This window comes from Rhamphochromis sp. 'chilingali' (genome assembly GCF_963969265.1).
Source record: "Rhamphochromis sp. 'chilingali' genome assembly, chromosome: 1".
Classification (NCBI taxonomy): domain Eukaryota; kingdom Metazoa; phylum Chordata; class Actinopteri; order Cichliformes; family Cichlidae; genus Rhamphochromis; species Rhamphochromis sp. 'chilingali'.
The window spans coordinates 50,707,396-50,731,030 of NC_137929.1; the positions used below are offsets into that span (position 1 = coordinate 50,707,396).

General features: G+C 42.3%; 2 protein-coding genes across 2 annotated transcripts in view; one reads left to right on the forward strand and one right to left on the reverse strand.

The window, feature by feature from the left end:
* The first annotated feature begins 416 nt into the window (after positions 1 to 416).
* The window catches only part of LOC308408489 (uncharacterized protein), a 34,363-nt gene continuing 11,144 nt past the window's right edge, over positions 417 to 23,635 (forward strand). The window contains exons 1-10 of the mRNA XM_080900781.1: positions 417 to 847; positions 6,672 to 7,010; positions 7,366 to 7,436; positions 12,730 to 12,874; positions 12,965 to 13,034; positions 15,751 to 15,947; positions 18,837 to 19,196; positions 19,747 to 20,171; positions 20,539 to 20,683; positions 20,774 to 20,843. Of these exons, the coding sequence (XP_080756907.1) occupies positions 559 to 847; positions 6,672 to 7,010; positions 7,366 to 7,436; positions 12,730 to 12,874; positions 12,965 to 13,034; positions 15,751 to 15,947; positions 18,837 to 19,196; positions 19,747 to 20,171; positions 20,539 to 20,683; positions 20,774 to 20,843 (2,111 nt within the window). The 5' untranslated portion in view covers positions 417 to 558. The remainder of the gene's footprint in view (positions 848 to 6,671; positions 7,011 to 7,365; positions 7,437 to 12,729; positions 12,875 to 12,964; positions 13,035 to 15,750; positions 15,948 to 18,836; positions 19,197 to 19,746; positions 20,172 to 20,538; positions 20,684 to 20,773; positions 20,844 to 23,635) is intronic.
* On the reverse strand, positions 7,275 to 13,654 carry LOC308392208 (uncharacterized protein). Its single transcript, XM_080875142.1, has 3 exons — positions 12,228 to 13,654; positions 10,331 to 10,406; positions 7,275 to 9,614 (listed from the first exon to the last, which is right to left on the reverse strand). The coding sequence occupies exons 1-3, from the start codon at positions 12,475 to 12,477 to the stop codon at positions 9,530 to 9,532; spliced, it is 411 nt and encodes a 136-aa protein (XP_080731268.1). The 5' UTR covers positions 12,478 to 13,654; the 3' UTR covers positions 7,275 to 9,529.

Here is a 23,635-nt window from a genome sequence, read left to right on the forward strand (position 1 = left end):
AAAAAGACGGAGCAGCACAGCTGTGCAGCGTGTGATCTGGACACAAGCAATGGAGGCACAACTTGTAGAACTTTGGAAAGCTCATCCGAGCCTTTTCGATGTGGCATCACAAAATGATCACGACCACAACAACCTGAAAATAGTTGGATTTACATTGCTGTTCAATCACAGCTGCCTGATCAGTGTTTTTCATTAGCAATTTAGCAAAGTTGATGTGGTGGTGTGTCTGTGTGAGTGAAAGACAGAGAGAGAGAGCGAGCGACAGATTTTCTGTTATAACCTTCATGTTATGGAGGCACAGTGTGAGCACTCAGGTCGCATCAGAGCATCGGGCCGTATAGTGTGAGACCCTGCATCGTGACCTACCAACTTCTAACCCCTGCGAGTCAATCGTGCAGTTTGAAAATCGCACAGTGTCTGCCCAGCTTTAGGTGTACTGTCGTCCGAGACTTGCACCGCAGTGTCGGCGTTTGTTTCCCTGTTGGCCATGCTTCTTGTTGTGGTCATCTGTTGTCTTCCGGTATTTTCTCCGCAAGCGACCTTTCCTCGACCAATGAGATGAGCGGTAATCTGAATTGTCATACTCGAATTGTCATAAGTGTGCTGTCAGCTCATTGGTCACAAAGCAGGAGAGGGGCTGGGAATTATGTTTTCAAACAAAGCGTTAATTCCATTAACATTTATAGACTACTTTTGATTCTCACTGTATTACGGGACAAAGTGCGTCCCTTATTAGCTCAATACGGGACGTGTACTTTTGTTTCGAAATACAGGTCGATTCCGTATTTTAAGGGACGGTTGGCAACCCTAATCGCAAACCACCACGATTCAGCACAGGAGGGAGGGGGTGAGTAGCTCAAATGTGTTGTTAGCATGTTAGCAGAGCGATGCTACTGTGAACGGAGGAGCTATTTTCTTGATGTGAGCTTCTACTCAGGGTTTTTTCTTCCAGTTCAGAGCAGAAATTTTTTGTTAAGATACTGGTTGTTGTGTTTTTTCTCCACAATTTTAATTATAAGCTAGATACATTGCTGCTAACAGCAACAGGGATGAGTCAGTGAGTCCGTTGGGCTTGTGAATCATGATTCATTAGTCAGTAAAGTGATTCTCGAGTATTGAACGATTCAATTCAACAGACAGATCTGTGTCTACAGTTTGAAACAACTCACATCCAAAAAATGTGAAATGTGGAGCACTGCTTTCAAATGAAAAAGGTGGAAAACAATAACTCACTAAAAACCCCATTCAAAAAAGTAAAATTCTGATATTTTTCAGGATTTTCAAAATGTTTTTTAATGTAGTTTTAAAAATAAGTAAACTTCAAAATCAAATTAGGGATCATATTTTTATGTTATCAATAAAAATTTACTTTGCAGTTTACTTTCCTTTTATTGGTTCTGCTGAGGACGTTCCAGTAGAAACAACCTGACGGAGGAATGTGAGCTATGCAGTGATGTAAGGAGCTCTCTGATTGGTTAGAGAGAAAGCGCGTCACCAGAGTTACTTTAGGCTCTGGTTTCTTGTTGCGCTGCAGAGTACAGGCTGTTGTTTCTGCACGTGGCGTGTTATTCACACTTGTAAAATCTTCAGCTGTGACATATGAAGAATAAGACGTGACAGTAGAGCGACACAGAGTCTTTATCCTCACAGTGCAGCGGTGGATTCAGCCTGTTTAAGGTAACTAACAATGCTAATGCTGTCAGACAGCACTGAGCTGTTACATTCATACACAGTGTCTTTAAAATAGTGATTAAAACGCTGCCTGTAAACAAAGTGCCATCAGACAGGATGTCATCACTAAACTTTCAAACACATCAGATTAAAATGAGCTGACAGCAAATCGTTCCTTGTATTACTGCACAAGGAAAAGACTGGAGATGACAATAATGATTTAATGGAATTTGTTTTCATTACATGTGTGCACACTTTCAATCTGAATGTAAAGTTGTGTGTAGTGTAGTTTTAGAAAATGTAACAGACCAGCACACAACAAATGAGACAACAAGCAAGAAGGATTTAGAAGTTCACAAGTGTTTCTTTCTTAAAGAACAGGCTCTGGTAATACGTGCAGCAATGGCAGAGGCTCGAGCATCCTCCACTGCAACCACTAAACATCCAAGGTATGGACATTGAGGCTGTGGACAGCTACAGGTACCTTGGTGTTCATCTGAACAACAAACTGGACTGGACTCATAACTCAGACGCTCTCTACAGGAAAGGGCAGAGCAGGCTGTACCTGCTCCGGAGACTCAGGTCTTTTGGAGTGGAGGGCCCACTCCTGAAAACCTTCAGTTACTCTGTGGTGGCCTCAGCTATCTTTTATGGTGTGGTCTGCTGGGGCGGCAGCATCTCTGCTGGGGACAGGAAGAGACTGAACAGGCTGATCCGAAGGGCCAGCTCTGTTCTGGGATGCCCTCTGGACCCAGTGGAGGTGGTGAGTGACAGGAGAATGGCGGCTAAGCTGTCATCCCTGTTGGACAACATCTCCCACCCCATGCAAGAGACTCTGACAGCACTGAGCAGCTCCTTCAGTGGCTGCGGCACCCACGGTGTGGGACGGAGAGACTTCGCAGGTCTTTCCTCCCCACTGCTGTCAGATTCCTCAACAAAGACTTTTGCAGCTGATCAAACCCACATGTGCAATAAGACTGTTGGCCCCTCTGGCCAACACCAGTAGGTGGTAGGGTAGTGTCTTGCCCAAGGACACAACGACCAGGATAGCGAGAGCAGGGGAATCGAACCGGCAACCTTCCGGTTACAAGAAAAAGTAAAAGTAAAAGAAAAAGTCACTTTTAAACTAAGAATCACAAAAATCGTGAAGCACAGAAAAAAGGCAACAAATTTGGACTTGACTGTGTCTGCAGAAGTGAGAGGAGGTACTTTTACCCTCCATGAACCATCTGACTCAATTTGCCTTTCCAAACCTTGGTCTCCATGGTCGCACTTCTTTGGTGAAGGAGACTCTGACTTCAACAATAACACTCAGGTATTCCTCCATTTTTAAACATACAAGTATTTTCAAAATAATCTTTTATTCAATATGACTGAAAACAAGTGACTGAGTCCATGAACTCAGCAGTAAAGTGTCTTCTTACAACCACATCTATCGCCATCTGGTGGCCTTTAGAGAGAATACAGCAGCTGATTAGTACTGGCATTAGTACAGGGTGGGATGTACACAGCAGAGATGGAGGAAATCCACTCTGGAGGAGCTGAGTGTAAACTCCACACAAAGAGCCCAGCAGGATTTGAATCAGCAACCTTTTTGCTCTGAGGGGACAGAAACTGGGTCTGTGCTAAAGCACCACCTCTCCAAACATGCTCTGACCTCTGTATGACCTCTGTGTGACCTCTGCTGTTTCACTGTTTAGAGACTTTCCCATGATTTTCAAAGACCGTTCCCATGACAACCTCAGGTTCTCAGTTGACCTCTGTCACCTCAGTTTTCCCTAAAACTAACATTGTCTCATTGATTTGAGATGTAACATCTGAACAGATTCAGGTAAAAGTGACCAGGAACAGCTTCAATGTGTAAACATCTGGAACATCTGTAGAATGATATAAATGTGTAAATCTGTCATTTTGGTCACTTTAGGAAAAGTCTTCAAATGTCAGACAGCATGTACGACTCATACAAGCTGTGACTGAGCACTCCGTTCATGTAACACATGCTGACCACAGTGATAAGCTTCCCTGAAGCAAATACAAAAGCTTCAGATCGACAAACTCGTTACAGCAATGATGTCATCACCCTATTCAGAGTGAACTAGAGCTGCTGTTAGAGAGAGAGTGAAAGAGTGATGCGTTCACTGTTGGCACTAGGGGTCGTGCCTCACATGCAGCTTCATTTATGAAATTAAATACAAAAAGAAATACAAGTATAAATGTCAAATTAAACAAAAATATAACTACAGGGATCCTGAGTGTTTTATAGGTGACGTTCAAGAAGAATCTCTGCAAATCTAACTTTTAAAATAATTTTCAAACAAGAAGCTGCTGAGTGCCGAAATGATTGCTGGTGAGAGAATGAGGATTTTCAGTTTCAACAGTCGTGCTGTGTAAATGTGACCCGTCAGACTCATTTACAACAATCAGCCTTTTTAAGTCTATTTTCAATCTGAGTTCAAACAGTTATGATATGGAATGATTCACAATAAGGGAATATTTCATATATCGGTCCAGTCTTCATTCAATTAATCACAGCTTGAAAGTTTACTCTTATAAGTCAGCTTTCAGATAAATGTAGTGGTGCCAGTATATTAAAAGAACAACATTTGAATATAGAAAACAGAAATAAAAGCACCTTTAATGTTTCCTGAAGATCAGCATTTCAAACAGAGTTAAATTTCACTGCTGTAAAATTTGATTTAAATAAATAAATAGCAGTGAGATAAATTTCACTGTTGACATATTAGATTTTCATTATGTTATTAAAGTGTGATGTCATGAAGTTTATTAGCTAACTGTTGTTTACTTGCTAATCTTAAATTCACATAAAAGAAAGATTTTCTTCATGTCTATCAAACAATGCTGTAGCGGGCACTTTAAGGAAACCTGAAGCCGTGAGTCACAACTGTACAGTGGATATGTGTGGAACCTCTAGCTGCGTTTCCGGCTCACTTCACTAAAGTTAGTTTGACACCGAAACCTCTGGGAGTGACTCCGCCTTTGGGAGGACTCACTCGTCTACCGGGGAGGCACAGCCAGTGTTAGCGAAACAGTGAATAATTGACAGCAGGCTTATCCAATAACAAGCGCGGACGTGAAGCATGAAAAAAGGAAAACAAAAAACAAAAAACAGCCGGCTCCACTCTCCCACATTAATTCACTCGTGCACTTTGAATGTGCCTAATGAAACATGTTTGCTGTAACATCTCCGTGGCTCTGCTGGACTTTACTGTCTGTCTCCCTCGTGGGCTTTACCTGTGCAGGTGAGTTTTATTTTAAATCCTATCGATCTATTTCTTACCCGCTGTTAGATGTTGGAGCTGCTTTAGTTTCAGCTGCTCACAGAGGACGCAGGTCTCAGCTGTCACCAAACCTCTTCTGTCGTGTGAGAAAGTGGATGTTAGTGTTTAGACTCACACACGTTTACATAACAGTTTGTATAATGAAGCTGTGAAGAGAAGAGATTTTATTACTGTATTAACTTTAAAGTGGTGTCAGATAAACATGGACAAACTGCTGTAAAGGTTTATTATTGATTCATTGATTAAAAGTTCTTCTCAGAGTTTTTATTTGTTTATTTTTTAAAGACCATGTATCATTTTTGTACCACTTTACAAGTTTGTGCTACTTTGTGTTGGTCTGTCACAGAAAAACTCAGTGAAAACATTTGAGTTTGTGGTTGTAAGGCGACAAAATGTGTAAAAGTTCAAGGGGTATGAAAACCTTTTCAAGGCACAGTATATGCAGGTATGTGTATGTTTGTTTCATATGCCTGACATGACAGCTCATCATCACCTTGAGAGCATTTTAGTAAGTTTGGGCACACAGATAAAGGCTAATAACACATGAAATTTCACAAATATGTCATATATTTTATTAGGTGCTGTAACAAAGTGGATGAGCAGTTGCAATGCTCTCCCTTTGTCCCATGTGAGTTGACCTTTTTTTTTTTTTTTTTTGCACATTTCTCTGTTTCTATTTATTTGCTTTGATTTGCCATTTGTTGAGTAACATTGCTGCACTCACTATCCCGGGTTTGTCTGTTGCCGGCAAAACAAACATTCTGCAAATTGAGACAAATACCCAGTTACATGTTTCTTTATATTTTATTTCATCACAGATTAAGTCATTTGTTCATACTTTGTTGTTTCTTTCCAGTCTTCGTGTGGGAAACGCCGCCTTCTTCTGTATAGGGTTTATTGCCGGTTGGTGCAAATGGTGCATTATCGCCACCAACTGGTGTGCAGGTGGGAAACGCCTGCCTAGCATTTTGTTGTTTTAAGTCCTGCTGATGTGACATCAAGCGGAGGGGTTTCTTTTTCCATAGAAATGCTTCATTTTGTTTGTTTCAAGTTCTGAAGGGGTTTGTTGAATCTTGTTTATGTAAACGGAGCCATTTAGTTACGTAAATGTGTCAATTAGAAGTGTGAGGAGGTTTTGTGTCTTTTTAATCATCTGTGTAGAGTTTTAGATCCCTCAGTTTAAGTGAGAGGTACAGGCTGGGCTAATTGGAGGGAAATTGATGGCCCTATTTAAAGCCAGATTCAGAGGAGAGGTGAGCTGTGTTACCAGGTCCATGAACTGATGGGTTTTGTTAATCGAGTTACTTTTGGGGAAAGTTTTGTTAAGTTACGTTACACATTACGTTACACATTAAACGGAGTTCATTGTAAATAAATTGCTCACCTCTGCAAACCTGAAATTTCTGTGTAGTCTGCTTCCCTACAACCTTCCCTACAACCTTCCCTACAACCTTCCCTACAACCTTCCTTGACATTCGAGTCGGACTACCTCAACATGTTTGTTTGATTCATTTCTTAATGTGAGAACAATCAGGACACAGTTTGTTTCACAGATGCAGGTTCATATTGTGTGTGTGTGTGATGAACATTTAGCCTAATGTGCTGAACCCAGTGTGTACAACTCTTTTCTGATTGGCTGGTGTAGAAGTGAACAGATCAAACTTTCATCTGTAACCTCTCTGCTCTGTGTTTCCTTTTCAGACCACAAAAACGTCACAGCTGAGTCTGGACACGACGTCATTCTGACATGTCGAGCTCCAAACAACAACAACAGAGTAGTACAATGGAGCAGAGCTGATCTGGAGTCAGAATATGTTCTTTTGTACCGGGACAATCTGTCTATTCCAGAGTACCAGCATCCATCTTTTAAGAACCGGGTGGATCTGCAGGACAGACAGATGAAGGATGGAGACGTGTCTGTGATTCTGAGGGATGTGACGGTCAGTGACACTGGAACATACGAGTGTCATGTCTTTGTGAGAAAAACACTCTCATGGACATCCATCAGCAGCACCATCAACCTTCATGTTGATCCTCCAGGTGAGTGAGTAGAGTTGAGTGTGTGTGTGATCAGAGGTGAAGCTGCTTCCTGGTTGTTGATGTTTGTTTCTAAAGATGTTGTTGATGAGACTTTGTAGAAAGCAGCTGGTCTGAGTGATGTGATCAGAGTGCAGTAGATAATGTCTGACAGCAGTTTGAAGAGGAAATGGATTCTGTTCTGTTCTTCACTCATCACCTACCTGACAGCTGACACCTCACACCTGTTTCTCACCTGCAGGTCAGACAGGAGGACACACAGAGGATGGAGGGAAGGAGGATGGAGTTGGTAGAAGTCATCATGGTCGACTGATGGCTTCTGTTTTATTACTTGCTGTGATCATTCTTGTTTTTGCAGTTGTGATCTCTAAAAAACACAAGAAAGATCCTCCTCTTCATCCTCCTGATGAAGAAGCAAAGAAGGAAATGGTCTGAAGCAAAGCACCATGGAACAAGAGAGAGAGCGAATACATTAAACTAGTTAAAAACGTTTAACTATAAAAATGACATATTTATACGTATAGATAGATAGTTGTATGAGGGTAACATCACGAGGAGAACAAACAGAGTATAAACCAGTGTGTTTCACACTGAATGTGTTCAGGTCGGAGCTGCTGTGTGGACTATTTTAGTTTAATATCAGAAGCTGTTTGAGTGACATTTCATTACCCAGATGGTAACAGCTCCACACCATCTGATAAGTTTTGGTTGGAGATTTATGTAAAGCAAAGAAACTTTGGTTTGGTTGGTTCCTGAAGTGTGTACCTCTGGTGCAAATTACTGACCTCTGTCATCATTTTAAGTGGGGGAACTTGCACAATCTGTGGCTGACTAAATACTTTTTTGCCCCACTGTATGTGGGAATCAGTAACTCAGAAAGTCTGTTTGACATTAAACATGCGGGTCAAACTCAGTTTAAATGTTCTTCTGTGTTTCAGTGTTTCACAGTCTTTGTAAGTGTAGATGGACTTCATCTAAAAGCAGACAGAGACATGAGGAAAGTTTCTCAGGTATCAGAAAGCTGCTTCCACCCCGTGAGCTCCAGATGTGGCCTCAGAATTTCATCTTTTGTTTTTGTGGCCCACATTGGCTGTGATATAGACATCAGTGTGGATTATACGATGATGTTATGACTGATGGATGAGAAACAGGACTTCTGTATTTAAAGTCTGTACTGTACATATTTGTAGGCTGAGCGCTGACCTCATCCACAGAGCACTGAGGTGTGAGAGAGTAACTGAGAGTCAAAGCCGTCTGCACTCTGAGAGGATGATGACTGTACAATTACTTTTTCTGTGGGTTCATTGGTGCTGAAGTTCAGTACAAAACATCAGAGGAATGTTTGCAGCACTTTGTTGAATCTGCTGTGAAGAATTATAGCAGCTCTGAAAGTAATAAAAAAAAAGAAGAAAAAAAAGACCAAATTCAGTACTAGGAAGGTGTACCTAATAATGTGGCCAGTGAGTGTATATGATTGTAATGAAATAAAACTTGTGAACTTGTTTGTATATTTTTGTGGTGTTCAGTGTGTGACAGAGATTTTCTTGTAAAGAGCTGAGCACTCCTGATCCTGTGTGATGTGTGTGAAGTGTAGACATTAAGTTTTCAGTGCTGCAGACTCAGAGGTGGGCAGCCTGTTGTTGCACTTTAATGTGGGTAGATGGCAGCACAGACCACTTCATCTTGGCTGGATCAAATTGAAAACTCACGTTAAGTTTCTTATTAAAGAATAAAACTTGGAGAAAAAAAACAAATGTTTGTATGTGAACAACAACCTGATTTCAAATCTGTGGGTCAGTGAAGAATAAGTACTGAGTATGCACAGAGAAACAGAAACAGAAGCATAGTCCAACTCCCCTGGAGGGCGCGCTAACATTAACACGTGTCTGCTGAAAACAATTTCACTCAAAAAGACACATTGCAGATGAAGGACGTTTATTAATGAAGTAAAGTATCTCCATCATAAAACAAACCACATTTGAACCTGTTAAAATAGAGAAATGTAAATTCATTCATATCTCACAGTGACACAGACAGCTGTAACATCAAACATCACATAAACAGTGATTCATTCCTCTATGAACTTTAAATAAACACATTAAAGAGATTTTGTCTGAGTCCTTCTTTCACTTCAGTCTGACTTCATGAAAACTTGCTGCTGAGCACTTTAGTTATAAAGCAGAGGTTAAAATGATCGTCTGAGTCTCCAGGATTCTCAGGCTGAATGAGGACACATGTTACAGATGTTCTCTTTATGACTCCTGAGACAAAAACTGACCAAACGTTCCTGCAGGTTTTACTTTGTGGCTGAAGTCGACTCATGTTTGTTCTTTGTTATCTCAGACAGGTGTGTTTGTTAGCCACAAGAATTCATGTTTCCATCAGACAGAAACAACCAATGAGGGGCAGACACACACTCACATTTCAGATCTTCTGAGGTTTCCTTCATGAGGAGAACAAACAGAATATAAACCAGTGTGTTTACAGTGAATGTGTCAGGTCTGAGCTGCTGTGTGGACCAGTTAGAGAGCAGCAGCTGGATCCCAGTGGTTGGACTGGTGGACGACTTCAGTGAGGAGTAGATGACATTTGGCTCTGGTAGAAACTCTGCACACACAAACACACAGGAGGAGAATATAAGCACAAAGCAGAGCCTCTCTGTTCTCTTTAGATACAGCAAAGCATCAGGACATGTCAGTGAACGCATCACAGTTACAATAATGTAACTTATTGAACTTTGACACATTTTGTGCTGGTGTGTCAGATCACACAGCATCTGCAGAGACACACAATCTTGTTTTGATACATTTTAACTGCAGGATGAAAAATAAACTGATTAAATAACATCAAATTGCTCCATCTTAACAGGTTACTGGCACCAGAATATTTAGTGGAACTGGTGCTTGTGTCCCAGTCAGTGTGTACATCCTGAGATGCTGCAGCCACAAACCCGTTCACTGTTCCCAGCTCACACTTAAAGACGACTGAATGTTTGCTGTGAGGACTCCTCGATCCTGGGACGACCTGCCTGAAGAAATCTGGCTCGCCTCATCAGTGTCGTCTTTTAAATCCTTGTTAAAGACTAATATATAAACTTTAACTCATCTTATTCATCCAGCTGTTGGAAGTTATTCACCACATGACACTTTGAGTCTGTGTGGCCGTAGTTTGATTCATATTTTACTCTTTGCTCTTTCACTCATCGTCTCTGGGAAGCACTCGTAACGATGGTTTGAAAAGTGACACAAACTTAAAAGTAAAGGAAAAGTTTGATTGTGAGCAACAGATTTATGGTGTTTGTACTAAAAGAAGAGCAGCTGTACCTCTCAGCTCTGACTGTTTTTCCTTCTCTTTGACTGACGTCTTCAGTTCTCACTGCTGAGCCGACTGCAGCTGCATCTGCACAATAAAACACACACACAGGACGTCAGTGCACGATTGACTTTACCCAGAATCCTCTGCAGGAGAAAATGGAAGGTACTCATGTTTAGCTGGACAGAGAAAAGTTACAGGAAGTCGTGATGTCGCTCTGATGTTGTTCAGTTTGTCCTGTACAACATTTTTCTGAAGTCTCATATAAAGACGTCGCTTCTCTGTTTTCTTAACAAAGTGGATTTTCTACAACAGTTTCAATGATAAGAAACAAAATGAATGACATTAGTTATGGAGCCTTTGGTAAATATTCAGAGAACAAGATGGAAAAACAATCAGTTACAGGAGCAAACATCATGCTGGCTTGAACACATATTTGTTGTTGAAGCTTCTCAGTATTTGAAACATGAAGATTTGTTAGTGTTTTTTAATGAGTTCATCTTTTAAACCATTTTAGCCTCGATTGTCCTGTTAAACACTATTTAAACTTCTGTCTCTATAATGCAACAAAGAGTCAAGTTTAGCCTCTCTGCTAACTTCAGGCTAAAAACACTGATGACCTCCAACGCTGCCCCTCAGCCTCCTGGTAGAGGCTCCTATGGACCCAGCAGGGTGACAACAACACCCCATCAAAGGGACAAAGACACTGAGCAGCATGCAAAGAAGCCCACTCACTATAAACAGCATGTAACTAATAAGAACTACAATGGGATCATTGATGGAGCTGGACTGTTGTCAGAGTGCAGCTTAGAGGAGATTCTGAGTTTAGCAAAACCTCCTCATGGCTTAAAAAGTCTAACAAGTGTTAAGATTTCCTGTGAATATTACTGTGAACACTGAGACGCTCACCTGTTTTCAGTGCAGCTCACTTTGTTATTGTTACTCATATAGAATTAAATAAAGTATTCAAATAAAAAGTGTAAATATAGACTTTAATTAGCCAGTTTGTTATGCTGCACCGAACAAACGCACTACTCTCACATCTGGTGTGAGTGACGGCTGTGACGGGACACGAGCTCCAGCTCAACCTCTGACTTTACTGATGAACGAGTGAAAGTGAATTCCTTTGTTTAGTTTATTATTAGAATATGTTTGTTTGTTAGAAAGTGTTATAGATGCTATGTTATGTCCTACAGAGCAAATATTTCATATTCAGCCTTCATGAAGCGACCAGTTAAGTATTAAATCTTCTATAGCAATAATTCATCTTTGACGTTACATTATTTATATCATTTCAATGTATTCTTCATTTCACACATTTACATTGTTCTAAATATAATGTTTAAATAATTTTCATATTATTGAAGTCAGGATTATAACAGAAGGGTCACAATCATGGCTGCAGCAAATATGAAGACGAGGCTCAATCAATATCAAATACAAACAATATTTAAAGTGAGTTACTGACTCTTAAACTTGTAACTTTATTCAGTAAAAACTGTTTATTCTACCAGTGTTGTAATAAAATAAGTTGTACCATCAATAAATAAACAGCTGCTGAGGACTCGTTGGTGTAGCGAAGGACTAATGTCCTAAAGAGTAATATAGCACACACTCCTTCCTGAGACGACTGACATTTCCAACACTTGCACTGTTGACTCTGTGTTGCACACTGCTCAAAATAAAGGGAACTCAAAAATAAGAATCCCAGATCTGAATGAATGAAATATTCTCATTAAATACTTTAGATAGTTGAATGAGTGGAAATCCAATGTAGCAACCCATGGAGGTCTGGATTTGGAGTCACACTCAAAGAGGAAAAACACTCTACAGTAATGTCCTTACAACAAGTCAAAGTGAAGCTCGACAGTGTGTGTGGCCTCCACGTGTCTGTATGACCTACAACACCTGGACATGCTCCTGATGAGGTGGTGGATGGTCTCCTGATGGACCTCCTCTCAGACGTGGACTGAAGCATCTGCCAACTCCTGGACAGTCTGTGGTGCAGTTGGTGGACGGAGCGAGACATGACGTCCCAGATGTGCTGGGTTGAATCAGGTCTGGGGGAACAGCTGGACCAGTCCACAGCATCAATGCCTTCGTCCTGCAGGAAATGCTGACACACTGCAGCCACATGAGGTTCAGCATTGTCTTGCATTAGGAGGAAACCAGAGCTGCCCGCACCAACATATGATCTCACAGGGGGGGTCTGAGGATTTCATCTTAGTACCTAATGGCAGTTAGGCTACCTCTGATGAACACATGGAGGGCTGTGCAGCCCCCCCAAAAGAAATGCCACCCCATACCATAACTGACCCACTGCCAAACCATCATGCTGGAGGATGTTGGAGGCAGCAGAAGGTTCTCCACGCTGTGTCCAGACTCTGTCACGTCTGTCACATGTGCTCAGTGTGATTCTGCTTTCATTGCCAGGGGCAAACTTGCCATCTCGGTGTTCTCTGGCAAATGCCAAACGTCCTGCACGGTGCTGGGCTGTAAACACAACCTCCACCTGTGGACGTCGGGCTCTCATGCCACCCTCTTGGAGTCTGTTTGTAACCATTTGAGCAGACACGTGTACATTTGTGGCCTGCTGGAGGTCATTTTGCTCTGGCAGTGCTCTTCCTGTTCCTCCTTCCACAAAGGTGAAGGCAGCGGTCCTGCTGCTGGGTTGTTGCCCTCCTACGGCCTTCTGATGTACCGGCCTGTCTCCTGGTAGCGCCTCCATGCTCTGGACACTACACTGACACACAGCAAACCTTCCTGCCACAGCTCACATTGATGTGATCCTGGATGAGCTGCACTACCTGAGCCACTTGTGTGGATTGTAGACTTTGTCTCAATCTATCACTAGAGTGAAATCACAGCCAGCATTGAAAAGTGACCAAAACATGAGCCAGAAAGCATCAGCACAGAGAAGGTCTGTGGTCACCACCTGCAGAAACACTCCTTTATTGGGATGTCTTGCTAATAATTCCCACCTGTTGTCTAATCCAACAGTGTGTGGCATTGATTGTCAATCAGTGTTGCTTCCTAAGTGGACAGTTTGATTTCACAGAAGTGTGATTGGCTTGGAGTTACATTGTGTTGTGTAAGTTTTCCCTTTGTTTTTGGAGCAGTGCATTTATTCTGTGTACTATTGTATTTATGTATTATCATTCTTTTCTATCCTTACTAGGGCTGTGCGATATGACCAAAATCTCATATCCTGATATAAAACATCTATCGTCCGATAACGATATAAATCACAAAAATGTAACATTTTCTGTAAATTCTGTGAATCTCGGGCAGCTCGACTTGCTTGAAGTGTTTCCAGCTGCACGTCGTGTACCTGGAGTCGAGTGTTTAACCGATGAAACGATACATTTTTAGACATAAGTTGTAGCTGTTTTGCTTCTCATCCGTAAACACTGCATACTCTTTCACGTGATTCAGTTTATTTTGAAAGGTCTCAACAGGATCTTGAGCTTTATTGTGAAAGGTTTATGTGGAACATAAACAAGCGGACACACGATGGTTTTACAGTTGTTGTTGCTAACGACGACGCATAAAAACAGGCGCTTGTGCGTCCGTAGTGTGGTTATATTGAATATAAGAGAAAGAAATGAATATAGCCACTACAGCGACCGTCAAAACCATGAAAAAATATTGACGTAAACAGTTTATTTTGCGACACCACGAAACAAACGATAGCGTAAACTGAAACGATAGACGTTTTTATATCGTCATCTGATATATATGGTTATATCGAACAGCCCTCATCCTTACTCTCTCTATTCAAGCACAATACTGTTGAACTTATTCTCAGTTTATCTTCTGTATAGTTGTAAACATGTATATTTGAATTTGTTATATTTTCATGTCATTTTACAGTGTTTTTCACCTTTGAAGGAGGACGATGTTTTGTCCCACTGTTACCTGAGTGTGTATTGTTTGGTTGACAATAAAACTCGACTAAAGCAACAGAGTACTGGTACAGTACTAGGTTTGCTAGTACTACATTACTGTATATTGCTCACACAAACACACACACACTCTTCATCAGCAGCAGACAGTCTCTTTGATGTTGATACATTTATCCATAACTGTGTGAAAACAGCACATGTGGAGGTGCAGGGAGGGAAACCCCGGGTTAACTGAGTGAGTTTTATCAACTCATATCAGCTTCATATGACAGAATATCCTGATTACCAATGTTAGCGTCAACTAATCTGAATAACAGAAATATACCCTGGGTATAATAAACCTGCTCTGTAGTGCAGGAGATTCTACTTACAGAGCAGACACAGCACAGATGTTTCCTTCATCGTCCTTCTCACTCATTTCAGCTTTTTCTCATTTCTGTCTCTGACACCAAGTAAAGTCGCCCTCTTCCTCCTTCCTGTTGGTACAAAGAGAGTCGAGGTCAGATACATTAGAAATATATACAACTATTAACACACTGTAACGGTTACTCTCTTCTAACACGTGGTATGAACGCCCTGTTACTTAAAGTTGCTACAAAAACACACAGATAGTTTTTTTTAAAGAATATTTCCAAGATGGACGTCTGATCGACATCACGGATGTTACACCAGTGTCCATTTGATGAACCTCTTCAGCATCACCTGCCTGTCACCCTGTCAGACTTGTTACGACTCATCAAGCGACGTCACCGACCAGCCAATCGGTGACATCACAGTTTAGTACCTGCTCAGATCGCTTGGAAACCCGGCCGAGCAGATACTAAAGAAATACCAGGTGGTGGATGCAAAGCCTGGATGTCACCATGTGGCCCTCTTAAAAATGTATTTAGGTACTTTAAATATACACAACATGTAAACTATAAAAATAATAAATAAAAGTTATAATGCCACTTCTGTCAGCTGTAACTCTCATCTGGACTCTAATTTTACAGTTTTGTTTTTATTATTAAGTGTCAGTGCACTTATGTTAACGACAGTGAATCCTTAAGCTGTCATCATCGATTTTCACCTGTCAGTCTCATTCTGTCCTTTCTGAAAGTCTTCAACAACTCAATTATGATGTGACTGAAAACACAATGAAGACAAAATATTAGATATAAAATAACTGACTGGAATATTAATTCTGTTTTATCAACATATATAAACACATTTAAGGATCTGACTGCAATGTTTAAAAAAAACAAACAAACAAATGAACAGTTATTAATAAATATAACAAACATACAGTCTTTTAGAAAGTAGAGCCGATCAATGTATTTATGGATTATTGGAGTTTTTACAAAACTGATCATTTAAACAGAAGTCATTTCCAATGTTTCTATTTATTTTTATGTGTATTGTCTTTACTTATATTGGTAAGTAGAGTTCAGTGAACATGATTTATGACGGGTTATATAAAATTTAGAAATTAACTGTTTTGCAAAGTATCTCAAATCCTGCGTTATTTGACACGTTTCACATATACACCAACAAGTCATTTACAACAATGTAAATACGGCCAATCATTTTAATGCGGAAACCAGGAAACCAGTTCGGGGCACAACCGTATTTGGCACCGTTACCGTCCCGAGCGAACGTCTTCACGGCGACAAGATGGGTAGCGGTGTTCGTACGTCGCTCTTCGGGATTCTTCTCGTCTGTTATTTCGCGTTTGCGTCAACAGGTGAGTATGTAACTCTTAGATTGCTGATGAATTGATTTGCCGTTATTGGCATATTAAACACACGCAACCGGGACGTAAGCGTGATTAGCGAAGCTCGCCGGTTACCGGGCTTCGAGCGCAAGTTAGCTCGCTAGTTGCGAAGTAGAAGCGGCTCTGTGTGGTGTGAGTTTTCTGTGTGTTTTGCTTAGTCTTAGTATTTGTGTGCAGTTTAAGTGATCATTGTTAGAGCCACCGAGACTTGCTGAACATCGTTTTTCGGCTAAAACCTCACATAACAGAAAACATTCACTTGGCTCAAAGCACGGCTACCTGCCGAGCTAGCGACAGCAAAGCGACACGTCAAGTTAGCATAGCGGTACAAATCAGAGTAGCGGGCAAAAGCGGACTGGTCCCGGATTACTTTCACGTCATAACAGGGGTTTTTAATCCGGGAAACCTGAAGTTGGTACTAATATAATGCTATTAGCATGTGCAGTGCTCTGCTACGGGAGAAAGTTAAGGATAAAAAAGCTCGAAACAGGCGTTTCGACACGGTGTCGCACTTCCGTAACGCGCGCTATGCTAGCGATCAGCGAAGGAGGAGAAGCGCTACCGCGAGTCTTAATGTTCGCGGCGGGTAACAGGTCGGCTGGCTTCACCCCGGCGCACAAATCACAGCTCACTTGACCGCGTTATCTCAGGAGAACAACCAAGCCACTAAAGAAGTACTAAAACTCGAGGAGACGCACAACTGGAGCACTGTTTGCGCGCACTGTGTGTGGATTATTTAACCATCAGAGCCTGGTTAAGGAACAGTCATTTTTTGTCTCGCATCAAGTACCTGCTGAGAACATCACTGTAGTGAAGTTTATCTGAGTTTTCCCCATCCAGAAACTGGATGACAGCGAAGGTCATGGACAAAAGAAAATAGGTCCTGTTGATATTTGGGCTTCGTTCCGCCTGTTCCAATAAGAAGTCATCCCTCACTTGAGAATGCACTCAAACTTTAACATTTCCGCAGCAATTTGCTGAAACAACCTCTGAACCAACAACAAGGATGTAAGACTTCCTAAAACTATAACTTCTTTTTCTAGGAGGTTTCACTTTATGGCAATGTAACGACATCCAACTGTAACTTTGTCACCAAATTAAAACATCACTACTTGACTAGCTGGTTGTAAAGAAAGCGGAGTAACCTGGATCCTGACCAGTGCGCGCTCCCGACGCTGGGGAACGCTCCGTCGGTGATAAATGGCACAACGCTCAACCAGAGCAGCAGCCATGTTTCAGCGCTACAACCAGACGTGAAACACGACCTTCTTATGCCTCTGCGTGTCTGTGTTTTACTTACCCCGACATGCAGAGGCTCTAAAAACATACTAGCAGCTCCTTTGTGCCTGATCCCACACGTCAGCAAACATGAAGACGGTGAAAGCTGCTGATAAGCTTCGTTTTTGTCGACGTCACGATTAAAAACAGGCTCCAATATCCAAAGTTAAGCCCACGTCGATTTCGAGTAAAGGGCATCATTGTTTAAAGCTCCTAGCAAAGCTGTTTTCCACCGTCCACGAACGATAACACAAACGTTAATAACACAAACAGCTTCTCTTCTCACGGAGAGAAACCGTGTAGCGAGCTCACAAAGATTGCAGCGGAAGCGCGTTCCCTGTGTGCCTGCAGAGCGAGCCGATGACCGATAGGGGGCAGTGTACAGTATGGTACATACTACAGCGCGCCCAGGTTGGCACGGAGTCGTGGGCCTGATGTCTGAACTGGGAGCTCATTGCATCATTTAGTCAGCCCTGTCACCTGCATCTATCTGATACTGATTTCTCAGAGGGAGCAGTGTAGCAGATGAAGAGCTGATGGTGAAATCAGGAGCAAAAACTAACGAATGTTGGTTGAATTGAATGTTGGCCTGGTCAACACAAGTTCAATTCAATTTTATTTATATAGCGCGAAATCACAACAACAGTCACCTCAAGGTGCTTTATACTCTAAGGTAGACCCTACAACAATACATGTCCAGGAAGTTCATGTCGTGTTCACAAAGATGATGATTATGTGAACAGAGGTGGACCTACAACATGGCTTCATGTCTACAAACCCACAAAGTCTTACAGCAGTAAGGATGCACCCGTGTCATCCATGTGATCTGCGTGCTCAGAGCCTGGCTCTACAATCACCTGGACACAGAGAAACCTTGATGTAGATGTTTGATGAGCTAAAGTCCACAATATTAAGATTATGTGTATATTTTACTTTAACGATCCCTGTGGGGAAATTACTCTTTCTGCATTTGACCTGTTCACTCAGTGAAGCACTGAGCAGCCACTGAGCAGGCGCCCGGGGAGCAGTGTGTAGGAACGGTACCTTGCTCAGACATACTTCAGGGTAGCCGTTCAGTGGACTTGAACCCCCGACTTTCCGATCATGTGGCGACCACTCTGACTGACAGCCTATACAGACATAAACTTATTATCATAATTTCGTTCTGTGGTCACCAGAAAAACAACCTGAAATAATAACCTGAAAAACATTGCATATTTCTGAGCATAAGAACAAAAACAACAAATATGCAGCTGTTCAAAGGTGTTTGCAAAACATCTTTTTTTTTAAAAACAAAAAAATCCTTTCAAATTGTGTTTTTGTTTGATTTCTAACACTGGGAGCTAAACACAAGTTGTTCTGTTTGCACTGAGATATGTTTAGACTTTGTTCTTTATCAAGAATTTATCGCTTTGTTGTTCGTCTGAATTCTGTGATTCCTTAACAGATTTTAACAGGTCTATGGTCACGTTTGTGTGATTCAACCAGCATAAACCAGAGAGCAGTTGTGTCTGTTCCCCACTCTGATTGGCTGCTGTAGAAGTGACTGTTTCCTCTCTGCTCTGTTGTTACATCTTTCAGACCAGAAAACCATCACGGGTCAGTCTGGACAGAACGCCACGATGACATGTCGAGCTCCAAACAACAACTTCACACTTGTACAGTGGAGCAGAGCTGATCTGGACCCAGAACATGTTGCTGTTTACAAGGGTGGACAGTTCCTTCCAGATCACCAGCATCCATCTTTTAAGAACCGGGTGGATCTGCAGGACAGACAGATGAAGGATGGAGACGTGTCTTTGATTCTGAATAATGCAACGAGTGCTGATAGTGGAAAATACGAATGTCGTGTGTTCAACAGAGGAACTATGCGCAGGAAGAGAGCCCTGTCAAAGATTCCTCCCATCAGCATTATCCACCTGAGTGTTGTTGTTCCTCCAGGTGAGTGAGTAGAGTTGAGTGTGTGTGTGATCAGAGGTGAAGCTGCTTCCTGGTTGTTGATGTTTGTTTCTAAAGATGTTGTTGATGAGACTTTGTAGAAAGCAGCTGGTCTGAGTGATGTGATCAGAGTGCAGTAGATAATGTCTGACAGCAGTTTGAAGAGGAAATGGATTCTGTTCTGTTCTTCACTCATCACCTACCTGACAGCTGACACCTCACACCTGTTTCTCACCTGCAGGTCACACAGGAGGACACACAGAGGATGGAGGGAAGGAGGCAGGAGGGAAGGAGGATGGAGGGAATGAGTTGTCTTGGGAGTTGTTAGCGAGGGTGGCAAGAGGGATGGAGTTGTTGGCAAGGGTGGCTAGAGGGATGGAGTTGTTAGTGTTGGAGACAAGATGGATGGAGTGGTTGGCGAGGGTGGCTAGAGGGATGGAGTGGTTGGCGGGGGTGGCTAGAGGGATGGAGTGGTTGGCGGGGGTGGCTAGAGGGATGGGGTGGTTGTCGTGGGTGGCTAGAGGGATAGAGCTTTTGGCGGTGTTGGCTATAGGGATGGATTGGTTGGCGAGGGTGGTTATAAGGATGGAGTTGTTGGCAGTGGAGACTAGAAGGATGGAGTGGTTGGCGAGGGTGGCTAGAGGGATGGAGTGGTTGGCGAGGATGGCTAGAGGGATCGAGTGGTTGGCGGGGGTGGCTAGAGGGATGGGGTGGTTGTCATGGGTGGCTAGAGGGATAGAGCTTTTGGCGGTGTTGGCTACAGGGATGGATTGGTTGGCGAGGGTGGCTATAAGGATGGAGTTGTTGGCAGTGGAGACTAGATGGATGGAGTGGTTGGAAGAAGTGGCTAGAGGGATGGAGTGGTTGGAAGAAGTGGCTAGAGGGATGGAGTGGTTGGAAGTTGGACTGAAGCATCTGCCAACTCCTGGACAGTCTGTGGTGCAGTTGGTGGACGGAGCGAGACATGACGTCCCAGATGTGCTGGGTTGAATCAGGTCTGGGGAACAGCTGGACCAGTCCACAGCATCAATGCCTTCGTCCTGCAGGAAATGCTGACACACTGCAGCCACATGAGGTTCAGCATTGTCTTGCATTAGGAGGAAACTAGAGCTGCCCGCACCAACATATGATCTCACAGGGGGGTCTGAGGATTTCATCTCAGTACCTAATGGCAGTCAGGCTACCTCTGATGAACACATGGAGGGCTGTGCAGCCCCCCCAAAAGAAATGCCACCCCACACCATAACTGACCCACTGCCAAACCATCATGCTGGAGGATGTTGGAGGCAGCAGAAGGTTCTCCACGCTGTGTCCAGACTCTGTCACATCTGTCACATGTGCTCAGTGTGATTCTGCTTTCATTGCCAGGGGCAAACTTGCCATCTCGGTGTTCTCTGGCAAATGCCAAACGTCCTGCACGGTGCTGGGCTGTAAACACAACCTCCACCTGTGGACGTCGGGCCCTCATGCCACCCTCTTGGAGTCTGTTTGTAACCATTTGAGCAGACACGTGTACATTTGTGGCCTGCTGGAGGTCATTTTGCTCTGGCAGTGCTCTTCCTGTTCCTCCTTCCACAAAGGTGAAGGCAGCGGTCCTGCTGCTGGGTTGTTGCCCTCCTACGGCCTTCTGATGTACCGGCCTGTCTCCTGGTAGCGCCTCCATGCTCTGGACACTACACTGACACACAGCAAACCTTCCTGCCACAGCTCACATTGATGTGATCCTGGATGAGCTGCACTACCTGAGCCACTTGTGTGGATTGTAGACTTCGTCTCAATCTATCACTAGAGTGAAATCACAGCCAGCATTGAAAAGTGACCAAAACATGAGCCAGAAAGCATCAGCACAGAGAAGGTCTGTGGTCACCACCTGCAGAAACACTCCTTTATTGGGATGTCTTGCTAATAATTCCCACCTGTTGTCTAATCCAACAGTGTGTGGCATTGATTGTCAATCAGTGTTGCTTCCTAAGTGGACAGTTTGATTTCACAGAAGTGTGATTGGCTTGGAGTTACATTGTGTTGTGTAAGTTTTCCCTTTGTTTTTGGAGCAGTGCATTTATTCTGTGTACTATTGTATTTATGTATTATCATTCTTTTCTATCCTTACTAGGGCTGTGCGATATGACCAAAATCTCATATCCCGATATAAAACATCTATCGTCCGATAACGATATAAATCACAAAAATGTAACATTTTCTGTAAATTCTGTGAATCTCGGGCAGCTCGACTTGCTTGAAGTGTTTCCAGCTGCACGTCGTGTACCTGGAGTCGAGTGTTTTAACCGATGAAACGATACATTTTTAGACATAAGTTGTAGCTGTTTTGCTTCTCATCCGTAAACACTGCATACTCTTTCACGTGATTCAGTTTATTTTGAAAAGTCTCAACAGGATCTTGAGCTTTATTGTGAAAGGTTTATGTGGAACATAAACAAGCGGACACACGATGGTTTTACAGTTGTTGTTGCTAACGACGACGCATAAAAACAGGCGCTTGTGCGTCCGTAGTGTGGTTATATTGAATATAAGAGAAAGAAATGAATATAGCCACTACAGCGACCGTCAAAACCATGAAAAAATATTGACGTAAACAGTTTATTTTGCGACACCACGAAACAAACGATAGCGTAAACTGAAACGATAGACGTTTTTATATCGTCATCTGATATATATGGTTATATCGAACAGCCCTCATCCTTACTCTCTCTATTCAAGCACAATACTGTTGAACTTATTCTCAGTTTATCTTCTGTATAGTTGTAAACATGTATATTTGAATTTGTTATATTTTCATGTCATTTTACAGTGTTTTTCACCTTTGAAGGAGGACGATGTTTTGTCCCACTGTTACCTGAGTGTGTATTGTTTGGTTGACAATAAAACTCGACTAAAACAACAGAGTACTGGTACAGTACTAGGTTTGCTAGTACTACATTATTGTATATTACACACACACACACACACACACACACACACACACACACACACACACACACACACACACACACACACACACACACACACACACTCTCACTCTTCATCAGCAGCAGACAGTCTCTTTGATGTTGATACATTTATCCATAACTGTGTGAAAACAGCACATGTGGAGGTGCAGGGAGGGAAACCCCGGGTTAACTGAGTGAGTTTTATCAACTCATATCAGCTTCATATGACAGAATATCCTGATTACCAATGTTAGCGTCAACTAATCTGAATAACAGAAATATACCCTGGGTATAATAAACCTGCTCTGTAGTGCAGGAGATTCTACTTACAGAGCAGACACAGCACAGATGTTTCCTTCATCGTCCTTCTCACTCATTTCAGCTTTTTCTCATTTCTGTCTCTGACACCAAGTAAAGTCGCCCTCTTCCTCCTTCCTGTTGGTACAAAGAGAGTCGAGGTCAGATACATTAGAAATATATACAACTATTAACACACTGTAACGGTTACTCTCTTCTAACACGTGGTATGAACGCCCTGTTACTTAAAGTTGCTACAAAAACACACAGATAGTTTTTTTTAAAGAATATTTCCAAGATGGACGTCTGATCGACATCACGGATGTTACACCAGTGTCCATTTGATGAACCTCTTCAGCATCACCTGCGTACCCCTGTTAGACTTTCTAACAAGAAAAACTTTGTGTTTATGAATCATTTTCTCAAAGAATAAAACATTGTAAATATTAAGAGTTGGAGAAAAAAGAAGAAAATGCAGCAGTCCTCCAACAATTTCTTATCCTACTAGTGAAAAAAGTTCCATCCCTGGATTTATAATGCTGATGTCAGGAACAGAGAAGTGATATTTGTACAAAGCCAACATATACAGATGAACATATATATGAAAAGCTTAAACATGTTGTTTACTTCTTTAAATAACAGGCTGCGGTTTCTGCTTTGCATACATGAAGAAGAAGTGCTGCTTTCTCTTCACATTCACATTAGATGTTTAAACTAAAATGAACCCATCCACTCTCATCCACTTCAGTCTGTCTCAGGGACACATGACGCTGTTACGACTCATCGAGCGATGCCACCGACCAGCCAATCGGTGACATCACAGTTTACTACCTGCTCGGATCGCTTGGAAACCCGGCCTAGCAGGTACTAAAGAAATACCTGGTACCAGGTACTGATGACCATTCACACTCACATTCACACCTCTGGGCGATTGAGAATCACCAGTGAACTTAACCCCACTGACTGCATGTCTGTGGACTGTGGGAGGAAGCTGGAGTACCTGAAGAGAACCCACACAAACACAAGGAGAACATGCAAACCCCCCACAGAGACTCCCCGACCAGGTGGTGGATGCAAACGCTCAGTGTCACCATGTGGCCCTCTTAAAAATGTATTTAGGTACTTTAAATATACACAACATGTAAACTATAAAAATAATAAATAAAAGTTATAATGCCACTTATGTCAGCTGTAACT

Excerpts from the sequence above, each read along its gene's own strand:
- LOC308392208 (XM_080875142.1), bottom strand. The coding sequence starts at position 12,477 with ATGCAAGACAATGCTGAACCTCATGTGGCTGCAGTGTGTCAGCATTTC. Across the intron at positions 10,407-12,227 it reads CTCATCAGGAGCATGTCCAG|ATGCAGCTGCAGTCGGCTCA; the intron begins GTGTTGTAGGTC and ends TTTATTGTGCAG. Across the intron at positions 9,615-10,330 it reads AAAACAGTCAGAGCTGAGAG|AGTTTCTACCAGAGCCAAAT; the intron begins GTACAGCTGCTC and ends TTGTGTGTGCAG.